General features: G+C 32.9%; 1 protein-coding gene across 14 annotated transcripts in view; it reads right to left on the bottom strand.

The window, feature by feature from the left end:
- ADGRL3 (adhesion G protein-coupled receptor L3) overlaps window positions 1-24022 on the bottom strand; it is a 747432-nt gene that overhangs the window by 89818 nt on the left and 633592 nt on the right. For all 14 annotated transcript variants that reach the window (XM_033106169.1, XM_033106171.1, XM_033106175.1 and 11 more), the window contains 2 exons: window positions 7024-7233; window positions 4326-4546 (listed from right to left, as the gene is read on the bottom strand). In XM_033106169.1, the coding sequence (XP_032962060.1) occupies window positions 4326-4546; window positions 7024-7233 (431 nt within the window). The remainder of the gene's footprint in view (window positions 1-4325; window positions 4547-7023; window positions 7234-24022) is intronic.

The raw sequence follows: 24022 nt of genomic DNA, 5'->3' as shown, positions 1-24022 counted from the left end.
GACAACCTAATGCACAGAAATATTTGCCAATGATACATCTGATAAGGGGTTAATATCCAAAATTTATAAAGAACTCATGCAACTTAACACAAAAAATACTAACACTCCAGTTAAAAAATGGGCAAAAGACCTGAATAGACATTTCTCCAAACAGTACATACAGGTGCTCAATAGACATATGAAAAGAATCTCAACATCACTAATCATCTGAGAAATGCAAATTAAAACCATAATGAGATACCACCTCACACCTGCAAGAATGGCCATCATCAATAAATCAAGAAACAAGTGTTGGCAAAAACGTGGAGAAAAAGGAACCCTTGTGCACTTTTGGCGGGATTGCAAATTGGTACAACACTATGGAAAACAGTATGGAGATTCCCCCCAAAATTAAAACTAGAACTACCTTATGACCTAGCAATTTCACTTGTGGGTATTTATCTAAGAAATGCGAAACACTAATTTAAAAAGATATATGTGTTTCTATGTTCATTGCAATATTATTTACAATAGCCAAGATATGAAAGCAACTAAGTGCCCATCAATAGATGCTTGGATAAAGAAGAATTGGTACATATACTATATACAATGGACTATTACTCAGCCATAAAAAAGAATGGAATCTTACTATCTGCGACAAATTGGATGGAACTGGAAGGTATCATATTAAGTAAAACAAGTCAGACAGTAAAAGACAAATACCATATAATCTCACTTATATGTGGAATCTAAAGAACAAAATAAACTAACAAAACAGAAACAGACTCACAGATGTAGTGAACAAGGTTATGGTTGCCAGATAGGAAAGGGGTTGGGGGAGGTGGGTCAGGTGAAACAGATGAAGTGATTAAGAAATACAAATTGGTAGTTATGAAACAATCATGAGGATGTAAAGTATATGGAATACAGTCAATAATGTGGTAATGACGATGTATAGTGCCAATGTATAGGGTCAGGGGGTGACTTCGTAAATTATATAAATGTCTAACCACTATGCTGTACACCTGAAATTAATGTAAAATAATACTGAATGTCAATTGAATATTATTCAATTGAAAATTGAAAATTTGAAAATTTTTTTAAAAGGGAGAAATAAGTTAAAGGAGAATAAGAGGTTCAAATTTCCAGGTCCAAAACAAGTAAGTCATGGGGATGTAACGTAAAGCATAAGCAATATAGTCAATGATATTATGATAGTGTGGTGCAGTGTCAGATGGTTGCTGGATTTAGCATGGTGATCACTACTTAGGTATATATATGTTGAATAACTGTAGTGCACACCTGAAATGAATATAATATTGAATATTAGCTATATTATAATATAAATCTTTAAAAAAAAGTACAAATGAGACATTAAATTTTCTATGCGGCCGGTGATAGAATTTTAATGCAATTTTCCCTATTCTTTCCTCCCCCTCTTTCTTCTACCTTCCCTTTCCTCTATATCTGTTTTGCTTTTCTGTGTGTTAAGAAAAATCATAATTGCAAAACTGAACTATTATTAAAGTTTGTTTTAAATCAGTGCCTGGGAAATAAATTAGCCCCAACTCCCACACGGTAATAACGTCAGTAAATGAGAGTTTCCAGTTATGGTGCAGGAAATCAAAGCAATGATGATCAGAGCTTTAACAGAGCCACAGAAGACGACACATTGTTGAAAGAAAGATAGATCTGTACTATCCAGAAGATGACATCTGTCCCAAGATAAATGACTGAAACACAAAGCAAGCAAAGTGAGTCAGTTCCCTAAAAGGAAAATTTGCGAATATCTAAAGAGAGAAAAAAAAACAAAAAACAAAAAAACAAAAACATTAAATAAAAGCAAATCAGGAACTATAAAAAAGCAAAATTGAACTACATAAACTCAATATTTGAAGTAATATAAGGTCACAAATAACTATACCATTCAATCTAATATCTTAGACAAGAAATGCATTAATTAAAGTATAAAATCCTATGATCTCAGAGAAGTGACTGCTAATGGGTTTCTTTTGGGAGTGATGAAAATGTTCTAAATTCGATAGTGGTGATGGGTGTCTAACACTGTGAATATAGGGAAAAACTATTGAAGTGTACACTTTAAAACAGTGAATTTTGTGATATGTGAATTATACCAATAAAGGTGTTATTTTAAAAAATTCTAATGTCTAGCTAATCCCCATTCCCCTAAAATGTCTTTAGAGGGAACCCCCCAATTATGCTTTTATCTATTTATAATCTGTTCCACAATTGTCAGTGAGATCTACAAAATGAACCACAATTCACAGTTAAATTAAAAAATAATTACTATTTGCTACATTTAGAGAAATAGCTTTATACAGCCTGTGAATTCACCTCAGAAGTACTCAAGAAAGAAAAAATAAACAGAAGTGAAATGGTCTTCTAATCATATTGTTGGTGCCTCTGCACCAACATATATTCTATTTTAACAACATATATGCTCCCAATAGCTCTGGAGCCCTCTTCTCGTCATTCCCTCCTTATGAATCCTTTCTTCTGGGAAGTGAGCTGCTTTATCACTAACATATTCAGACTGCTGATTGCTGGTGAAAAGTCATGAAATTTGGCTTATTAACTTCTGTACAAATTGATGTTAGCTAACCTCAATGGAGCCTTCACTACTGCTTGGAAATCTTTTTATTCATGTCTAATTGGCTCCTTAACACATTTTCCATAGTGCTCATTTCAAAGCTTCAGATCTTCTGTCCTCTCAAGATGACCTCACCTATTCACTCAGTAATACTAAGTGATGCATTTCCTACTTAATGGAAAAGTTCTTCCACTTCCCAATTTATCTTACGTGTTCTTTCCTTCACATTCACCTCAGAAGAGAGGAGTCATTTTACCAGTTGAAAAACATCCTAGTTTGGTGGAAATAAAGTTGACATTTTATCACACATCTACTACTATTTAAGTCTATAACCATGGGAAAAGCAATTAATTTATCTGGTCGTAGATTTTTTCATCTGTAAAAGTAATGACTTGGACTTCGAGAATACTAAGGCCACTTTCAGTACTACATAAAGAAAGGTTTTCTTCACCTCTTATCCAATCTTAGGACTTTCTACCCATCTAGAACCATCATTTTCATATAGATATAAATACAGTGTGTGTGTGTGTGTGTGTGTGTGTGTGTGTGTGTGTATATATACATGCTCAACAAATGAAGCATAAGATATTCTCTCTAGGAATCTCCTCCTATCAGCTTGATGCTTCTTACCCTAGATGTGCTTGGGAACTCATTTTTTTTTTTATTGTTCTCTATTACTGTTATCACTTGAGTTAATATTTTTCACTATTTCTCAAACTTCTTTAGGGTATAAATAATACTCTACTTTCTTACTACTGACTTATCTCTCTTCACACCTTCCAATTTGGCTTCTGCTTTTAGCACTTTATGAAAATAGTTGTTGCAAAGGTCAAATTATTTTTCTTCAATGCTTATCCAACTTGGATTATTTTTGAAATAAAACACCATGGTTTTGAAACATCATCTTGAAACTTTCTTCTCACTTTGCCTGATCCCGAATCTTGTGGTTCTTTTCTAAGGTTCTGGACAACTCTACTGTCTTTCTATGTTTATTTTCTCTCCTCAAACTATTCATCAGAGATCTATCTTGGTCATCTTTCTAATCTTTTCCTACTGAAACTTTCATTCATTCTCAGGATCCCTACTGTTACATTGATATGGATTACAAAACTATTTTTCATTGAACTCCTTTCCAATATGCTGGACTTCTCTACATACATGTCTCACCAATTTAAAGCTATACTGAAAATAAAATTGATTACTAAACCCCAATACCCATGTAGGAAAAAAAAAAAGGAAAAACACAAACTGTCCCTGTTCCTATACTCTTTCTGTTAATGATGTAAGTAACTCTCAAGTGACTAGAACTGATATGTTCGGAAGAAAAGAAGCCATTCATGTCAGGGCCTGCAACGTCCTCTGAAAACACAGATTTTAATACAGTTAGTGCTTCATTTGACAAAGGTCTCAATGCTGGTAAAGATATTTAAAAAATCATCTCTTTATGATTACTCAGGGTTATAATTTCGATGTGAAAAATATCATGCTGTTTTAAAAGTGTCATACTGAATCTCAGGACTTTTTCTCTCTTTTTCCATAACAACAAAAGTGCAACCATGAATTGAATTATTCCCGTTTGCTTTTCCAGTTCCTTCATTTATTGCTTTAAGCTGATACAAACACCTTAGCTTCCAAGAAAATCCAAAGCTCTTAGTTCAACTAGATTTAAAAAGAGAGAGAAAACAAAAAACAAACAAAAAAAAAAAGAAAAGAAGGAAAGAAAACATAAACTCACACTTTATCTGTTCCATAACTCCTGTAGTCTACTGCAGCTGACACAGCCACAATGAGTGCAGGCATGCCATAGCCGACCAGGTAAAAATATTTCCTACGCGAATGTTCACTCTCAAACACCTCCACCAGCATAATATAGAGCTGTACGCCCTCCAAGAACATCCAGGTGAAGGCCGCCAAGAAGAAGAAATGTAAGAGTGCCGCAAAAACTGCACAGGCAATCTAGGAAAAGAACAAATTAGTCAGTCAGATAATTACTAAATGAAATATTTTCAATTGTCACAAAATTAAAATACATATTTATCAAGACTGCAGTAAAAAAAAAAATATATATATATATATATATATATCTGCAAAACAATAATCTAGACAAAATTCTTCAAGTTCAGATATTAACCCAATTAAATATAACCTATATTTGAAAACTATAACATTTTATTAATAACGGCTTATGAATGACATCATAACATTAGAATAAAGACAATAACATTTAGGAAAAAGTTCTAAGAACCTATTAATAACTATTGCTAAGATTAGTCTCAAGATTTAAAAATAGGTCTCAGGAATTTTTTTCTTGGCTATTATCATGTCTTTACTAACATATTAAGTTTTTCAGTTGTAAATGAAAGGCCAATATTAAAACCAAGAATAAAGTCCTTAAAATTAAATAATATAATTAATTATAGTATTTTATGATGAGATGATTATAATTTTTATTCATTATTTATTTCTTCCCTGCCTTGTTTCAGAAAGTATCTAAGGTGGGATTAGGAAGTTCACGCTGCATAGGTATAAAAGTAGATCTGGTTAAAACAAAGTGTTCCAAAAGTGCTTTCTCTCTCTCAGTTTTTTGTTATTGTACTAAATGTTGGTCTAGACATGCTTGGTCAAAAAAAGGCAGCCAACAGTTCAAAACAGTTTCAACTATTTTCTTTGTCATATTTTATAAGGTACTACAAGTCTGAGCTGACCATATATTAATTTTCTCATGTCAGTTCCTGAAATACTCCTTTGGGAGTATTTCATTTTTTATAAGTCCTAACTAAAATATATAACTCCTACTAGAAAGGGGGAGGGTATTTATAGAAATTATCAGGAGTATGGGTTCAGCAATGAGTATCATCCTTGAGAAACGAGACAAAGAGCAGGTCAGCCAATCACTTTGGGTTATAGAGATGACAATGCGGGTGAGATGAGGAAGTCAGATATCAGAGGACTAGAAGGAAAGGAGAGCACCCTCAACATATGAGACGCAGGAAGAGGTCAGCTGTCCAGCAATAAGAGTTAGGTAAGTTTGGCTGAACTGCACTCTACCCAAGGTTTTCATATCAATCATTGTTCTTTATGCTATGTATCAGAAATTAGTTTTGTGCAGTATACAACATTTAGTGGAGTTTACCATACTGTATGTACCATCAGGAAACAAAAATAAGAATGAAGTTTCTAAATGAAAAGAAATCACACAGTGTTTGAATTGCAGGTTAAAAAGAGAATGGAATAATTTCTTTTTGGAAAATAACACAGTTTGCCATTTTTTGCTTTTCAGAGTTAGATCTTCAACTATTAATTTTTTGTTATAAGAAGGCTTTACTTTTTTGGGGAAATAAATGTGCACTTTGATTGCTTATTCATATGTATGCATTTATGGCAAAAGCTGTCACATTTGTATATGATAACCAATTAAAAGTATAATCACCATAATTGTACCCTTTACAGGCATTAATCATGAATGTGTAATCACAAATACGAATCCAACTGCATTTTTATTGTGAAGTGCTCCATACATATGGGCACATACCAGAAAACAGCATTAAGAGAATGAATTATTTATTATGCCTACAAGTTTTCTAAAAAAACGTTTTCTTTTTATTTGCAGCTTTACTCATGAGAACAAACTGACGTCATGTGCATGAATCTTAAGTAAACAGAAAAGGGCCTCACAAAAATTAAAACTGGGAATAAAGCCTGGGTAATATATTAGATATTATCTGTTATTCATATTTTCTGTTTGGTTTTATCAAGAACAGTTGGCCAGTACATTTCCATTTTCCCCCTTTTTCCCCCTCTCTTTTCCTCCCTCCCTCAATTCCTTTATTTCTTACCATAGTAAATGTAGTTAGTACTAAAGTATGAAGTTGACACTTAAAGATGTGAACAGAAGTTGAGCAAGTATAAAGTATCAAACTAAATTCAGGAAGAGTTATATATACTAAAAATGACCTGCAGTTTGAACTATTTTCTAAAATATGTCAAATAGAAAAAGTCATTTTGACATGCAGTTTTTAATATAACATTAACCATTTTGAAACAAAGTATATTATACATTTCAAAAAACAACAATTTTATCTGTTGAAAAAGATACTCCTCCTTTCCCCAATAATTTTATTTCACTTTCCTCAATATTCAGCTCTGTAATTTTTAAAAGAGGAAAAACAACAACAACAACAGCAAAATTAGTGAAGAGACACAGTTCTTTAGAAAGGTAAGTTTATAAACAGAATTCCTACAGAAATGTACATTCATACATCCATAACATAAGCTGCTTATTTATGATAAGGTGACATGAAAAGGGGGAAACTGGGTACAGTCTGAAAATTAATATCTGTCTTAGATAACTGGAATAAAGCGTGTTTTCAAACATGAGTTTTTCCAGTATTGGACACAGCTGGGAGGGGAGAATACCAATGTAAGTTGCTTACTGGTTGGTCAGTTCGATTTATCCCAATCAGGAAGAGTAATTCTGCTACAAAGAGGCTGATGCATAGGTTCTTGTGGATGGTGTTACGGTCACTCTGGAGCCCACGGAAAAAGCAAAATGTGAAGATGCAAATCAGGAGACAAACAAGGGACAGCAAAATTCCAACCCATGTGATCACATCCAGAAGGAGGTCATGGACCGCATCACTGTGCTGGAAACACAACGAAAAAGCCATAAGTTGCAATTATGCATAACCAATTGTAGAGTTATAAAGGCCTGCATGAATGAAGGATGATTTTAATAATGTACTAAATATTCTCCATGTACACAATGAATAACTCAATTATTGGGTTTTCTAGTTCATAGGTAAACTATTTTCTCTCCTCTCAGTTCAATATTTAAGGATGTCAATAGTATTTGCACCTTTCTTAGCTACATACATTTTCAGAATATAGCTGAAGCAAATCAACTTAATTCTGGCCAAAGATCACAAAAAAGCTTTTTTTTTTTTTTTAATATAGCTGTTTTAGGCTATTTCTTTTTCTTTTTTTTTTTTTTTTAACTATTTCCAGTAAAGAATATCCTATTTAAAATTTAGGCTTAGAGAAGCGGTATCTCAACTGAAATGCTGTTTGAATCACTGGGGGATTTTTATTAAAAAATATAATTCCTCTGTCCGATGAATATTTTATCAGAATTTCCAAGGTTGAGTTAAAAAAAAGTGTGTATTTTTATAAAGATCCACAGTTAATTCTGATGAATAGCCATATATGTCTACCATTTATTTAGTGGAAAATCTAAAAGAATGAAGATATTCACTGGATTTATATTCATATTGAATGGTTTAAGGAGATCAGGAAGTTTAATCCTTGAAGGGTTTTACATGAATAGAGCCTGTTATACTCAGATGGAAAATAAGCATTCAAAATCACTATATATGCTAACTGCATAAAACAGATAGCAGAGCTAAGAAAAAGAAAAAGCTCACAAAAACATTTTCATGAGACTGAATTTTTCTGGCTCTGCTAAAACAGTTCTGTGAGCTCCATACCTGCCAGGTTCCTTGGTCTTCCACTATCTCACTTCTGTCCTTGTTCTAAGATTCAAAATTCGATTTCTTTCCTATGGTAGTTTGCCTCCCCACAAAACCACCTCTGTGAAGCTTCAGAATTTATTGTGGGCCAACACTAGTATGCCAAGATGTTGGAGCAAAGTTGAGAAATTATCTATGACTGTCAATTTCTCTTTTCTTTCTAGGTTTGCTGAAAAACCCTAAAGACCTGAATTCCCTGAGTAGGGGACTGAACACATAAATAATGGTTAATACATGAAATGATATCCTAAATTTAAAAAAAATCAGTGTTCTACATTTATAGTCACAAACATGGATGCTTCTCAAAAATCTAACATTAGATTTCTAAAAAAATTCAAGTGGCAAAAGGATCTGTACAGTATGAGATTATCTATATAAAATTATAACACATATTGATGACATTGATTTTTACAAATATATGCATAAGTACTAAAAGTAACACATGCATGGAAATTTTCTTAATAGAAAACAAAGAGCTGGGTTTCTAATTGATACCCTTTCCAGCTGTGTAGATCATATACATTGATTTTTGTTTTAGGATGAAAATGAGTACATTTAGTTGTCTTCCACACTGTTAACTTGCCTTAAAAAATAGATAAATATGCAGGGTTTTCATTTTTATTTGTTTTTATTCAAACTTCACACTTCTATGTTTTATACAAACTTGACGCAAAGATTATTCTGAATGTGAAAATTCCTCTTACAACTGAGATACCATGCTGTAGCCTGAATCATAGCACTTCTCATATTGCCAGATATGACTTCACAGTTGTTATTTAATAAAGAACTCTGCTAGACCACTGTCAATGAAACAGTTTTAAAATATTCCTGCATAACTCTAGATATATTTCTCGGAAGGAACGCAAATCATGAAAGAAAACCACATGAAATTTTGTTTTAACTGCTTTGTTCTCCAGGGGATACCACTAAAGTAGTGTTGGGTCTCTGATAGCTCAAATTACTTTTACTATTTGAGAGCAGAGAGTGGTTAGTGCTACCTGGTTCCCTGAACAGAGGGCTATTTGCTCTCTTCTTTGACTCAAAGGAAAGATGCTGTGATTGAGATGAAGCACCAACCTTCAACACAGCAGTCTTCCATAATGGGAAAATGGCAGGTATAATACATTCTCAAATGTGTCCTACAGACCTAAAACACTGAAAGCAATAAAAATGAAAGAAAAAGGAAAAAAAAAAAAAGGAATGAAAAAACTCCTGCCTTTCTCTAGGTAGTTGCGTTATTAGAGATGTATTTACTTTACTCAGTGCCTTCGTAGGTCCTTCAAAAGCCCCATGTGGAGTTATTAAGAGAAGAATACCGCATGTCAAAACAGCAGTACAAAAAGGACATAACACTCAAAGACAACGAAAAATCCTAGTGATTAATTCACCTTTCAGGTAGGACTGTCTAGCTCAGAAAACATCAACAATGACATCTTGTGTATACTGAACTGTGATGGCAGCACTCTTTGAATACAACACAACACTAGCATTTTATCAGTAAAATGAAAGGAAAAGAACAATGGACATTAAAAGTCAATAACAGCTGTGAGTAGAGCTTTCTTTATAACAGTATGACATACTAGATTTACCAGGGGGCCAAACCATGAAAAAAAATCAAACCCCCTTCAAGAGGACGTCCAATGGATAGAACTCCTAGGTATAGTTGTAACAATGTGATAATGAATCAAGTAATTCTATTAACCAAGTTCCATGTTTGTGAGCACTATATAACTCAGGCACCTATTACACCAACGATATACCATTATGTGCCTTGACATCTTTTTAACCTTTTATCTTATTAATATATCCCAGCACCTAGTAGTGAGCTTGACACATAGAAAAATGCTTAATAAATATTTGTTTTTGAATGATTATAACAATCTCACTCCACTTAGATCAAACTGCCTTAGAGTTAAGCCCTCTTATGTCAGTATAGCTTTTGCACCCATTTAATTTCTACTGGATGTTTAAAAAGGTATCAAATATTAAATGTCCAAGTCTGAGACTCTGATCTTATTCTGTTTCTCCACTCCCCACCCTCCCAATATCTGCTCTTCCCTCTGTTTTCCCCATTCCAGTAAAGAGTAACTTCATTCTTTGAGGTGTTCTGGCCAAAAACTTAGGAGTCATATTGATTCTTCTCTTTCACACACTGCATTTACTACATCAGGTAATCTTGTAGGTCCTGCCTTCTGAATCTGACCACTCCTTATCACCTCAACTGCAGCAATTTGGTTGGAGCCATCTGATTTTTTTTTATAGCCTCCTAATTGATATCTGTACTTTGATTCTCATATTCCCCTTCTATATTCACCAGAATAGAGTTTATATATATATATACATATATATATATATATGTATATATATATATATATATGTATATATATATATATATATATATATATATATATATATATATACGTCAGATAATATGATTCATTGATGAAATCATCCAATGTGTCCCATCCATCTCAGTGAAAATAAAAACCAAAGTCTTTACAAAGATCTGCAAAGAATAAGACCTGTACTGTACCCCTGGGCATCATTTCCTATTCTCCCCTTTATTCAATTCATTCCACCCCAGTTGGCCTGCTCTATTCTTTCAATATGTCAAGCACATCCTAGCTTCAGTTTTTGCACTTGATGTTCCCTTGGCCTAAAATGCTCTTTCAAAAGACATCTGCATAGCTTACTCACTAATCTCCTTCAGTCCTGCATTTGAATGTCACCTTCTCACAGAGGGACACCCCCAATCACCCTATCTAAAATTGCAAACATTTTTCCCCATTCTCTCTATTGCTTTTCCTAAATTATTTTTTCTCCTTAACACTTACATAAACCATATATTTTATTGCTGTTTCTTGTTTATTGCCTGTGTCCTCCACTAGATATGCACTCTGAAATAACAAGTTGTTTTATCGCTTCTGATCACCAATGTATTCCCAGCTCCTATAAAAATCGTCTACCATAGAATGGATAAACAATTAATGTATTGAATGAATAAATAAATCACTCTTTAATTATCGCCCTCTTCTATAATGGATTTAGGTTATAAACTAAAAGTCGTATTATGCTGCCCCTTACGGTCTTTGGAACTCTGGTTCTTCAACCACTTACTCTAAAATATTGAGTAAAATTTAAAGAAAATTAGTGGTGGAGAATGAGAAGGTTGGTACACCATACTATCTTAAGATATGTTGAAATGTCAAGGTGTCAAACAACTGTGACAATGGAAGTAAAATTATGCGTGGAAGTAAAATAATTTTAGAATAAGTCTTAACATCTAGTCATCTAGACATGAATTTAATTTAACCCTTTCACACCAATTTTGCAAATATTACCTTGAACAAACTACTTTTGAACAAACTATCCTTTTGACTATCAGAAGCCTCATACACATAGAGATAAAATAACTGAGTCTTCAGGTTACTGTGATAAGTAATTAGGATAATATATGTGAAGGCAAAAAAAAGTCAGATTATTTTTCCCCCCCTGTTTAATCTGGAAACATTCTGGAGTTTTTTTCATGTTTGAAAAAGCTTTCATTTAAATAATCAAAAGTCTGTAGGAATGATACAGGATGAATCAGAAAAATAATAACTGTAACAATAATAAATGTTAATGCTATTCCAACGAAGGACACCAAACATTATTTCAACCAACTACTGAATTACCTAATTTCACTTTATAACATTGACAGTTTAGTTTATATTATTAATACTATTTGTGCTACTGATAAATTAAGGCCACAAAATGCCCAAAGTATCTAAAAGAGCAGATTTTAACTTTAGAATCTGAATTTCACCTTCATTACTGTACAATTGTGTTTATGACTTCAATAACGCACAAAGGACTCAATTTCATTGATATGTTCTTCCTTAAATTATAACAAAAAGACAAACCAAGTAGCAAAGAAAGATATAGATTTAATTTTTTTCCAGAGTCTCTACCATAGATAAGTTGTTGCAAAGAATGCTTGGAAAACTCATAAAAAATAAAAATAATCAAAAAATCAAAAACTTCAAGAAAAGTAAGAGAAGAGGGAGGTGTGAGAGAAATTCTTCACACAGAATGATTCATCAGAACATACTTTCAGGAAATTCAATGATTCTATTTATATATAAAATGTTGAATACTTTGTAAAAACTACAAGAAGTTTCTAATTTTTTCCTTTTACTTTTACCTCAAGGAATATACTTTGTCCTATTATTATGGGGTTACTGAATAATTTAAATATCACAAAGGGGTGAGTACCACATTGGTGGAAAAAAGATAGCTAAAAACAATGATGTTTTGTGAAATCACTGTCAATATAGAACTCTAAAATATACCATTAAGTACATTTAATGAAACTAAGTCTGAAGTCATGGAATAAGGAAATGTGTTTTTGCCTCATGATTTAAAAAATAAATCAATCTGAGTACAGACAGACTTTTTGTGGAAATCTTGATATTTCTAACTTTAGTATCCAAAAAGGAAGTCAGCAAACAATATGGAGAATGAGATTTTGAAATGTTTTTCACTTTAACTGCATAAGTGTTTCCAGATGGGATACAAACCATATGAATTAATTTTGAACTCCTCTGGAAGATTCTTTTTTACAAACATATTTTTAGAAAGTTGCATTTTCCAGACATTTGCTTGAACAATCATCCTATAATAATTATTACCTCTGGTCGAGTAATTATGAAGAACCTATTTTACTTTCTGCATCATAATGTATTATTTTAATGTTGAGTTGGATTTGTTACAGCACAATAATATGATTTGTAAATTGCCTCTTAAACATATCTTGTTCCAAAATATTTATAATATAGTTAAAATTATTATTATTATTATTATTATTATTATTTTTGCAAACCGATGAGAACTAAGTTTGCTACTAATTATCACATAAGCTTTAAGGCATTGGTTTGAATCATGAATTTCATGAAAGCCAGTAGGGTTACGAAAGGCCTATTTTCTGATAAATGTGGTGTGAACTCTGTGAAATAAGTTCTTAGCATCGCTCTAACTCTTGGGAACCATGTCATCAGACACAAAGGTCACCCCTCAAATGCCTGGGAAAATAAATAGCTCAGTGGTCTGAGGAAATTAGGATTTACTTTTTAGAACAAGATGAAGGTCAAAGTGGAGTAACAGTAAGAAGAACAGTATGACTGCATTTCTTATGATTTTTATACTAAATTAACCAAAAGAACGCAGGAACAATTTTCAAATTTGTATCAAATTGAGGGAAAAAATGCAATCTACATGATTTCAGGCTTTAATTGCTAAGAGAAAAACACTGGCAAAGTAAGAGCACACTAAAACACTGATTGATATCCAAGTCAATAAAACTTATTCAGCAAATCTCTTTGGTATCAGAAGCATAGCATAGCACACCCTAAGTTACTGAGATTTTCTTGTTTTGAATTTTTTAAAAAATCAAAAACTACTATATTTGATGAACAAGATCTGCAACAACCACAATGAAGGAAAGAGAAAAAGGAGTAGGAGAAAATGTGGGAACTTAGTATCTTAATTGTAGCTGAGAATTAAACACAGCTATAGGTTAAAAAAAAATCAAAGTTGATGAACCAAAAAGTGATTAGTAATCAGTAAGAAATTTTTAAAAGACATGAACTGATCAAGAAGTAAATAAGAAAAAAATATCTTAAGAGTATTTGAGGTCTTTTATAAAGTATCTGGGGTGAGGTCAGGGGATGAAGCTCTGCAGATAGAAAATTCTATGCTTAGTGTTTCTGAGGAAAGTACAATGATAATGGTGATGATGATGACGAGAGCTAATGCATATCTTTAAAAATGTCAGATTCTACTAGAAGTGTTTATTTTATTAGGGTACTCACTTAATAGTATAAAACATTATGATATGATACTATTATTATCTCCGACTTATAGATGAAGAAACAGAAATACAGAGAATAAATAATTTATGTAAAATCAGTAAACTAATATCCAGTAGAGATAGGATTCGTGGTAGGATGACCAACTGTCCAGGTTTGGTCAGAAATGTTAGTTTTAGCATCGCATGTTTGCATCCTGAGAAAGCTCTTTCGAAGACATGAAAAAAATCTCAGAGATCAAAGATGGGTGCAGAAGCATGTAAGTACAAAATTCATATGACAGCTTAGAAAATAGCGGCTGGAAGCAGCACTATTTTTAGTGTCAAATGGATGTAGGATCAATTATCCACCTTCCTTAGTGACTGTTGCTGTTTTTCCCCCTTACTATTGAAGTTGGCAACCACGATTTGCAGTTCTCAATACTGAATCATCTATTGTCGCACTACTCTGAGTGATGTGACCTAAATAAGCAATTGCAATAATTTGTGATCCTGAGTTCTTCTTTGACTTTGGATTAACTATTGTGCTTCATATCAAGATTGTGCTACTTTAATTTTTAACACTGTAAATATTGTGACTGTGTTTTCAAATAGTTCATTAATAAAACTGACAACTACTGTAATATAATAATACTGAAAAAGAATGCTAAACACCGGTGTTATTTTAAAGATACATTGAAGGACATATAAAACTAGTTTAAAGAGATAACCAAAACAGAGCCTATTGCACAACACACAGAAATGAATTTGGGACTTGGCATGAGAGAGAAAGTGGTGTGATCGTTCACACTGAGGCTGCATCTCATAAGTCTAGCATGAGATAGGCAAGGTTTCGTGTTTTTGTTTGTTTGTTTGTTTTTGTTTTTTAAATATCTTCCCCCAAAAGACGTCAATGCACAGTTGAAATTAATGATTGTGGAATAAGCTTGAGTATACCACAAGAATAAACACACATTATTGTTTTGTTCCCTTTATTTCTCTATGCACCTGAGTAAAGTTACTTTTCCTGATTCAGAGTTTGCAAATAATCTGTCCTGTGAGCAAACGAAGGGAAAATTTTGATGACCAAAGTTTTGGCTCCATATAGTAGAGCTGATTCTGTCAGATTTTACTAATTATCATACTTTCTTTAGTATATCAAGTGATGTGTTGAGTCATAGCAACAAAACATTACCCCTTCCTCTGAGATATTTTAATTTGAAAAATGAAGTTTCAAATGATCTTTTGATTTCTATAGATTTTTTAAACTTCAGAAGACATAAAACAAAAGATTGTTGACACCTTTTCCAGCTTTAAGCAGACTTTGCTTGTCTATCTACATATTCAACAGAGGGTGCAAATGTAAATTTTGGAAAACTCCATTCAGCCTATAAACTTCTTACAAAAGAAAATGAACAGTCCTTGCCTACTAAATGCCCCATACGTCTTGTAGATGGGGCTGCTAAAATAGGGTATGATTTGATTACCTGTGATAATGAAGTTTCATAATGAAATCTTGGGTCACTTTTTAGTTTTCTCAAAATGTACAGAAACATTTAATGAGTTTTTAACTTTCTAGAAATGGAAGGAGACAGTCTCTTTAGACATGTACCTACAAGATGTCATCAGTGGGGCTGGACATAGAAAATATGTTAAAGTATTAGCCTTCTGTAAAATCAGATTGTTAGAGTATGAAACAAGAAGAACTTCATTCTCTAATACTGAAATATATGATAGATGAAAATGAAGAAAATGGTTACAGTACAACAACTATATATGATGATTCCCCAAAACTGTTTAGTGAGCTCTGAGGAGGCAAGGAACCTAGGAAAAAGATGAACTGACTCTATTTGAGTCGTATGACGTTCTGTGTAGGTTAGGACAAAAACTCATAGAGAGAAAAACACGATTTATTTTGGGGATTTAAGATTGTTTCAAAAAAAAAAAATAAATATATATATATATATATATATATATATATATATATATATATATATATATATCACAAGAAAAGGCAGTCAAGTCAAATAGGATTTTCTCATTTCTTTAGTAAAACTGTAACTTGTTTGGAATCCATTCTAGATTTCATAAAGCAAAATTATCTCATTGTTTTAACACCGTTATCTATGATAGCATTTTATCTTATGTTGGCATCAATGTGCTTGGAAGTGCTTAAAAATAATGAACATTTGGGACATTGATAGTCGATATGATGAATCCACAAATGCAAAAGAACTACTTGACAAGCAGCTAGTCTACCAAAACAAGCCTATAGATGCAAAGTGGATGACCTTTTTTGGAGAGAATGGGAAGAAATTCTTACAAGACTGAATGCTACTAATTGTCACTGTTGAGTAGTAATAACACACATATGTAGAATTACTCGTTACATATTAAGTACACTTTTGATCTGGTAGTGTTCCCAGTTGGCTATCTAAAATGTTGATCACCCTGACTGGTGGCCAAATACTCCATGCTCTTCACAACTTCACTAACAGCGGAGAGTATCATAGAGCCTCTCCTCTATTACCACCTGTGATCTGATTATACTATGCTCCTGAGAACTGGACAGAGCCAGGCTTTCATGGGTGAAAATTTCTTGACTATCCTTTGAATGCAATGATTAAATCCAGTGGTTGTGTTAAAACAAAGGTTCCTAGGACTCCTTCAGCAACTTTACTGATTCTTAGAAAAATTGGGTGACTTCTCCTAAGAGTGTTTACATTAAAACACACACACACACACACACACACACACACACACACACACGATTTTTTAAAGTGCTTCTTAAAAGGGTTAAGTGACATAAAATGGGGTAGAGGAGCTGAAGTTTAACGAAAGGGAATCATAGAAATGTCAGACTTAAATTACCCAGATGTGTTTATTGCTGTTTATATATCATTGTTCTCTTAGAGTCATTTCCTTGGCAGGTAAGAAAAGATAAATTTACCACAGTGAGAAGGAAAAGTTTTAAAACAGAGACAAATTGAATTAGGCTTAAAAGAGAAAGTAATTTCACATAACTAGATTATAAAAAGCACACAAATAGAACTACACCAAGCCAAAAATATCAAAGTTTGGTATATTCATTCTAAGAATATTCGTTGGATGCCTAACGTGTCAGAAACTGAATGAAAGAGAATGTAAATATAAATATACATATGTACACATACATGTGCACATATACACATAGCCCAATTTTAGTCCATTATTCCAGCTTCATTTGGTTTTCTTAGCTAAAGCAACTTCAGGAATAAGTGTAAGGAAGTAGTTATTAGGGTTTCTTTTTTTCCATTCTCTTGAATAAATTTATTATATTTTAAACAGAGTAGGGGTATTCCAGATATTAACTCTGAGGACAGTTATCTCAAAGGCCTACAGAAAATAAGTAGGGCTAATATTAAATTTTACAAAATTAACATCTTTAGGGTTCCATGAATTGGATTTTTAAATCAGCAAGTAACCAACCATAAAAGATCTTTAAACAGCAATGCTTACACTGTAAGGATATACAAAGTAAATTGGCAGCCCCTTGAATTGTTTATAACAAGATAGGAAAAGTGGTTTAGTTCAGCCATATTTTTGTTCAAATGCTTTTAAAATCTTATTTATACAAGTTGACCTTATTGCCTATCTTAGAAAGTTACATAAATAACTTCTGGAAAATCTTGCCTAATTCCCCTAGAGTCTAGTAGTTCTCTAGCTTTATTACTTTATTTACTAGACACAGTGGAATGAAACACACCAGGAAAAAACAAAAACAATCATTGAATAGTATCGATGTTAAAAAAAAGGTAAAATTTAATGACCTGGAAAAATTGAGTACAGTTAGTAAACGTATCAACTAGTTCTTACTAAAAACAGTATAAGCAATTGAGGATCTTTTTAGAACATTAGGATGCAAAAGGTTTTTATACTCATTTGTTTTGCTTGGTTGGTTGATTATATTTTTCTTAAGCGTGAGTAAATTGGGTGAGTAGAGCCATTATAGTTAAAATAATAAAAAAATATATATTTCAGTTGTTAGTTAATGCTAAAAATCATCTCTCTCATAAAGAAGAAACCAAATCAATGAAAAAGATTGTGCATACTTTGTATTGATTTATGATTGTACTTAAAATTGAATTTGGTGATACCGACATTGTGGGGATTCACAATGTCTATGTAACCAACATACTGAAGAGCTGTGAAGTTATATACAGTTATAATAATATCTTGCTAAAAATCCATTATTTGACAATTTCATTGTGGGAAAAAAAGTCTCCCTGTGAAAAGCGAGGCAAAACACTGACTAAACTTCTCTTCTTCAGGAAAAGTATAGTTAGATAAACCATTATTTATTATTAAAAACTCAATTAAATATTTAGCATTTGATAAATAACTGTCTCCCCTGCCAGATCAAGATCTAGAGATCTTTAAGGACAGTGCAAATAGCAAATTAAAAAATTTAAAAATCATATTTTCAGAAAAGTTTATAATTCTCAACCTAATTTTGTAATTCAGTCCCTAAAATAATCCTGAGATAATATTAGAAAAAAAATTAATAGTGCCATCTAATCAATTAGTAATGGGACAAGGAGTTCAGATGATTTTCCTAAGGATAAGAGGCAATTACTTAAAGACTAGAATCAGGATCCTGAATCTCCTGACTTTTAATTCTTATTTCAACTTCCCTTAAGATTATAAATTGGGCAAATAAACCATGATGACAATATCTATTGTGATGCTGTGGATTAAATGAGACAATGTAAGCAGACATTTAAAAAACGGTATCGTTACTGGACATAAGGATTGAAGTCCTCACCCAATCTCCACTTTTTGGAACCTCCGTAAACTGGCTTACTTATTTCTTCTAAAATATTTTTCACTATAATTGCAGATGCATCTGCAGCTGCTAATTTTAACCAAGCTTACTTACTGAAGATGATAAAGAACCTAAACACTGATAGGATAAGGACCCAAGCTGTGTGTAAGAACGCTGCAGGTGCTTAAAAGCTCAGCTACATCCCAGAAATAAAAACATTCAGCAAAAGAATGTTATTAATACTAAGATATAAAATTTTCTGAAAAAAATATATGGTAAAACCATAAAAACCCAGACTTATCTCATGCTACTTCAACCCTGTCACTCTCATTTTGTTTAAGCAGTTATGTCACTTCCTCTACAGCAACTTCCCTGACCCTCAAGGTCAAGTTAAGGCTATTCCCCATGTGCTTCCACAACATCCTCTAGGGCAACGATAACACATTTTTCCCAAGACACTGATTTTGCTGATTACTAATCTAGATTACAAATTAGACTGTAAGTTTTGCCTGTCAACAAAGATGGCAGGCAACAAATAAAGGGTGGACTAAGCACAATGAAATTAAAGAAACAGAGATTGATAAAACCAAAGTTTTCAAATGTTTCCACAGGTTCCTCTTAATTACAAAAAAGTTCAATGTTCCTGTAGAATGTAAGTTTAACTAAGTGGTCAAACTCAGTAACTCCTGTAAGAGGCCTCCTGTTGCAATGGGAAAGACACAGCTTCTTCTACATGATATGCCAAATATGTTTAACCTGAATCTGGTTATGAGAAAACAATCAGAAAGATTGCAATTGTGGAACATTCTACAGGGCAAATGACCTGGATTCTACAAAATGGCATTTTTAGGAAAGAAATACAAGCAGGGAGACTTGTACCTTAAAGAAGACAAAAGATTACATTCCCCAAATTGACTTAAGTATCCCTTTGGCAATCTTGTGGTTACAGATTGTGCTTTCTAATCCCCTCACCTTCCTCCTTATTCCCCACCCCCATCTAGCAACCCTCAGTTTTTCCTCTATGTCTCTGAGACTGTTTCTGATTAGTTCGTTCATTGATTCTTTTCTTTAGATTCTATGTATAAGTGAAATCACATGGTATTTGTCCTTCTCTGCACTGTACACCTGAAGCTGAAGCTGAACAATGAATGTCAACTATAATTTTGTGTATATATATATATATATATATATATATATATATATAGTTACAAGAAGTGGAGTACAGCATTAGGAATAGAGACAGTGGAAACGCAATGGCTGTGTGTGATGTCAGAGGGTTAGTAGATTGGGGGAGTGGGGTTACCACTTTGTGAGGGATATAAATGATAAATGTCTAACTATTACATTGTTTTGTACACCTGAAACTAATAAAATAATAATAATAAAAAAAAAGACAAAAGAGACGTAGCAACTAAAGGCAGTGTGTGACCCTTGATTAGGTCCTACATGGAAAAAGCAAGGTTATAAAGGACATTATTGGGGTAATTGAAAAATTTTTGTATAGATTACGTAGTATATGATAGCACTTAATTAATGTTAAATTCCTTGTGTATGTTGATGGTACAGAGAGAGTCTTTGTTCTTATGATATTTGCTGAAGGATTTAGGAATTAAGTATTATAAAGTCAGCAATTTACTTTCAAAAAGTTAAACGATACAGCAACATATATATGCACAAGCATTCACAGACAACTGGTAGTCACAGGTGTCAAAACTTTAAAATGTAAATTCAGAAGAAGATTATATGAGTGTTTATTGTACCACTTGTTCAACTTTTCTATAAAAGTTCTTTAAAGAGTGAAAAAAAAAGTAATAAAATAATTTTAATGGTTTATTTTTCTCCAAAGCCATAATTTCAGCTGTATTCTTTCTATAGCTAATTTGGGATATAGCTCTTCCTTTCATGAACATAAAAAGACATAACATGATCTAGGTGCTAATTCCTCTTCTCAAACACAGATGCAAAGAGTATCCTTCCCTCTCTCACTAGATAGGTTACTTTCCTCTCTTCCTTCCTGTCCTGTGCAGAGATAAGTAGAGGGGAGAATCCAAAAAACTTTCCTCTTTTTTTAATAATTTTCAAACTTCAATAATTTTTCCTACTCATACCAACTTATCAGAAATGAAACAAAAGAGGCTGTAGGCAACTGGACATCCACTGTAGGATGGAGCAAAAGTAATATGGCAGCAGTATTCCTCATTACTTGTTATCTGTTCAAAGAAGACTTAGGGTTGATGTGTGACGCTCCAGGAGCCATAGTCGTAGGAAAAAAAAATTGTCCCATTACACCCATTCATATTTTGAAATGCCAGTTTCCTGCCCATTTCTTGCAAGTGGTATAAAATTCTAAATACTGTCTCTGACCTAGGGAATTAAAGATACGTATTTGCAAGTATCTGGTACAGGGGGAGGGGTGTGGGCAGGTGAGAAAGGTGGTAGCCGTAACTCTTTTATTCAGTAAAAGAAATGTATTACTTCTTGGTCTGGAGAAAAATGTAAACAACTCAAGAAGATGTTAAATAGTTAAAACTTAGGTCTAGGTATGTAGGACTCCATAATAAATAAATGTCTGAAATAACTTAAAATTCAGTGAGACTAAAACACATCAAGATGAGCTACCTTGCAAAACATATCTGTACTTTTAGAAAGCATATATATATTTCAGTTGTTAGTTAATGCTAAAATCATCTCTCTAATAAAGAAGAAACCCAATCAATGAAAAAGATTGTGTATACTTTGTATTGATTTATGATTCTACTTAAAATTGAATTTGGTGATATCGACATTGTGGGGATTCACAATGTCTATGTAACCAACATACTGAAGAGCTGTGAAGTTATACATAGTTATAATAATACCTTGCTAAAAATCCATTATTTAACAATTTGATTGTGGGAAAAAAATCTCACTAAAAGATATACACACACACACACACGTCATTTAGTGTCTGGACACGGCTGAAGTTTCCTTCTTACTAAATACATAGCAAATCAGTAGATTTCCATATATATGTATACATATATGTGTGTGTGTGTGTGTGCGTGCGTGTGTGTGTGTGTGTAAATATATATATATATATATATATATATATATATATATATATATTCAAATTGGTAGAGGTAGAACATGAAGTATATTGCACATGTACATGAAAGATCATGCTGCTCCTCTCCTCAAAATTCTGCTGTGGAGTTTCCATTGCACTGAAGGAAAGCCTGCATCCAAAGCCCTTCTGATGACGTACATAGCCTTCTGTTCTAGACCCTCTAATTTGTTTTCTGCTAAAATGCTTTCTGTCTGACTATTTCCCCTCTGAGAACGACACTGTTCTTGCAGTTCCTCCAACACATAAGGACCTGGTTCAGGGTCTTGTTTTTGTTCCATCTTCCTGGAGAGTCTTTCCCCAGGTAATCTGGAAGGCTGACTCTCTCACTTCTCTCTGCCCAACCTACTGAGCTGAGGGTCTTGTGGACGAGGTAGACATAAAACAGCATACTAGCAAATTTTAATAAATCTATGAGGAAATACATCATTATAAAACTGTTCAATGAGAAAATCCAAGAATAATCCTCCTCTTTTAATGGTTCTAAAAGGTTGTCAATTTTTTAATATAAAGTTTATATCCACGATAACTAATATAAAAAAAAATCTTTGACATTTTTTTACCATTTTTGAAAGCATTTCCTTTTTATGGAAGATTCCACATTTGGAGAGTATTCAACTTGCCAATCATCTACTTTTTTCCCTAAGTAAATACACTGGTTATAGAACGATATACTAATAATGATTTTTAATTTCTACCTCCATCTCAATTCCATCGCACTATATAGATGGCAAAATATAAAATTAGCATAAAAATTGGGAATGGAAGTGTACAACCCTTAACATCATACATTAAATGCTTTATCTTTTACTAATAAAATCATTTCTTAAGCTCGAAGAAACATTTCTTTTTGGACTTCCAAGAATGAAAATATTCTTTTTGAAAAATAAGTACACCTTTTCACATGCAACTGTAAAACCTTGCAATGTAAAACTACCTCATGTTTTCTTCTGGCATAGAAAAAGACTATAAAATATTTGACACACTGAATCTATGGTATGAAATTAAAAGTTTCCAAATTGTCAATGTTTTGAATCAATACTAAATTAAGAAAAAGATAGAATGATTTTAAATAGCAAAATCCATGCCTACACTTGGACAGGGGTGAAGTTGGGGTGGGGAAAATATGATATACCAAGATAAACGAGAGAGAGAGAGAGAGAGAGAGAGAGAGAGAGAGAGAGAGAGAGAGAAAGAGATGTAAGCATCAAACTAAGGAAAGTGAAGCATTTTAAAGATAATAAAAATCAATGTCAAGTTGAACTGACAGGAGAGTAGAAAGACTTTATGTTTTGTCTCCCAAAGAATTATAATTTGAATAAAGAGCTATAGGTGATATAAACTGTCAGACTCTTTTCTAAAGCATTTGTTGCAGTGCTGTACAAAACCATAGTAGAAATGCTAATTAGTCTATTAGTTTGAAACTTATTCTCCTATAAACTAAAATATTCCTCTCACAAATTTTGTTCACAAAATGAATTACTGGTAAGAGAGGAGACAGAGATTTCAATTAAGCATATTCAACCTTCGGCTTAACACAGACAAATAAACCTGTCAATGATATCCAGTAATGGAAAGGTTTTAAAATACCATAAATACTATTGCAGTTTAGTATAAAATTACATTACCTCAATATATGTAATGATTACTTTTCTGTCTAAAAGACAATCAAATATTTCCTTAGACAACAGAAGTAGGGAGAACTCAGAAGTCGTTAACCAGCTGTTTTGGGGTGGAAGCATCCCCCTCCATGTTCTATCTGCCTAAATTGACCTAGCTATAAAATCTTTCAGCACCTCATTCAAAAATCAGTCTTAACACTGTGGATGAAAAAAAGGGGTCCTATGGAAAGTAACCTCACAGGGTTATCTGATCATAAATTCCTAAGTGGCCAGCTCATGCTGGGTAGTTACGCCCTAGGCATATAAAATCTTTAGGAAAACGTTTATCCTTGCCTTGAGCAAGTCCTGTCTATTGTTTCTGTGCATCTAGGTTAAAGTACCTTTGAAATAAGTCCTAACACCCTCAAGAAACCATGTAATCTTGTTAATTATCTTGTAATCCAATCCCCCAGTTGCTTTCTCCCACCCCCACGTAATCTTCCTTAAGTTCCATCCTTAATGTCAAATGCATAAAAGCTGCAAAACTGCTATTTTCCGGAGCATCTGTGATCTTG

The sequence above is a fragment of the Rhinolophus ferrumequinum genome, chromosome 5 (genome assembly GCF_004115265.2).
Source record: "Rhinolophus ferrumequinum isolate MPI-CBG mRhiFer1 chromosome 5, mRhiFer1_v1.p, whole genome shotgun sequence".
Taxonomy (NCBI): domain Eukaryota; kingdom Metazoa; phylum Chordata; class Mammalia; order Chiroptera; family Rhinolophidae; genus Rhinolophus; species Rhinolophus ferrumequinum.
Note: the sequence above shows the minus strand (reverse complement) of the source record. Positions and strands in the feature narration are given on the sequence as shown.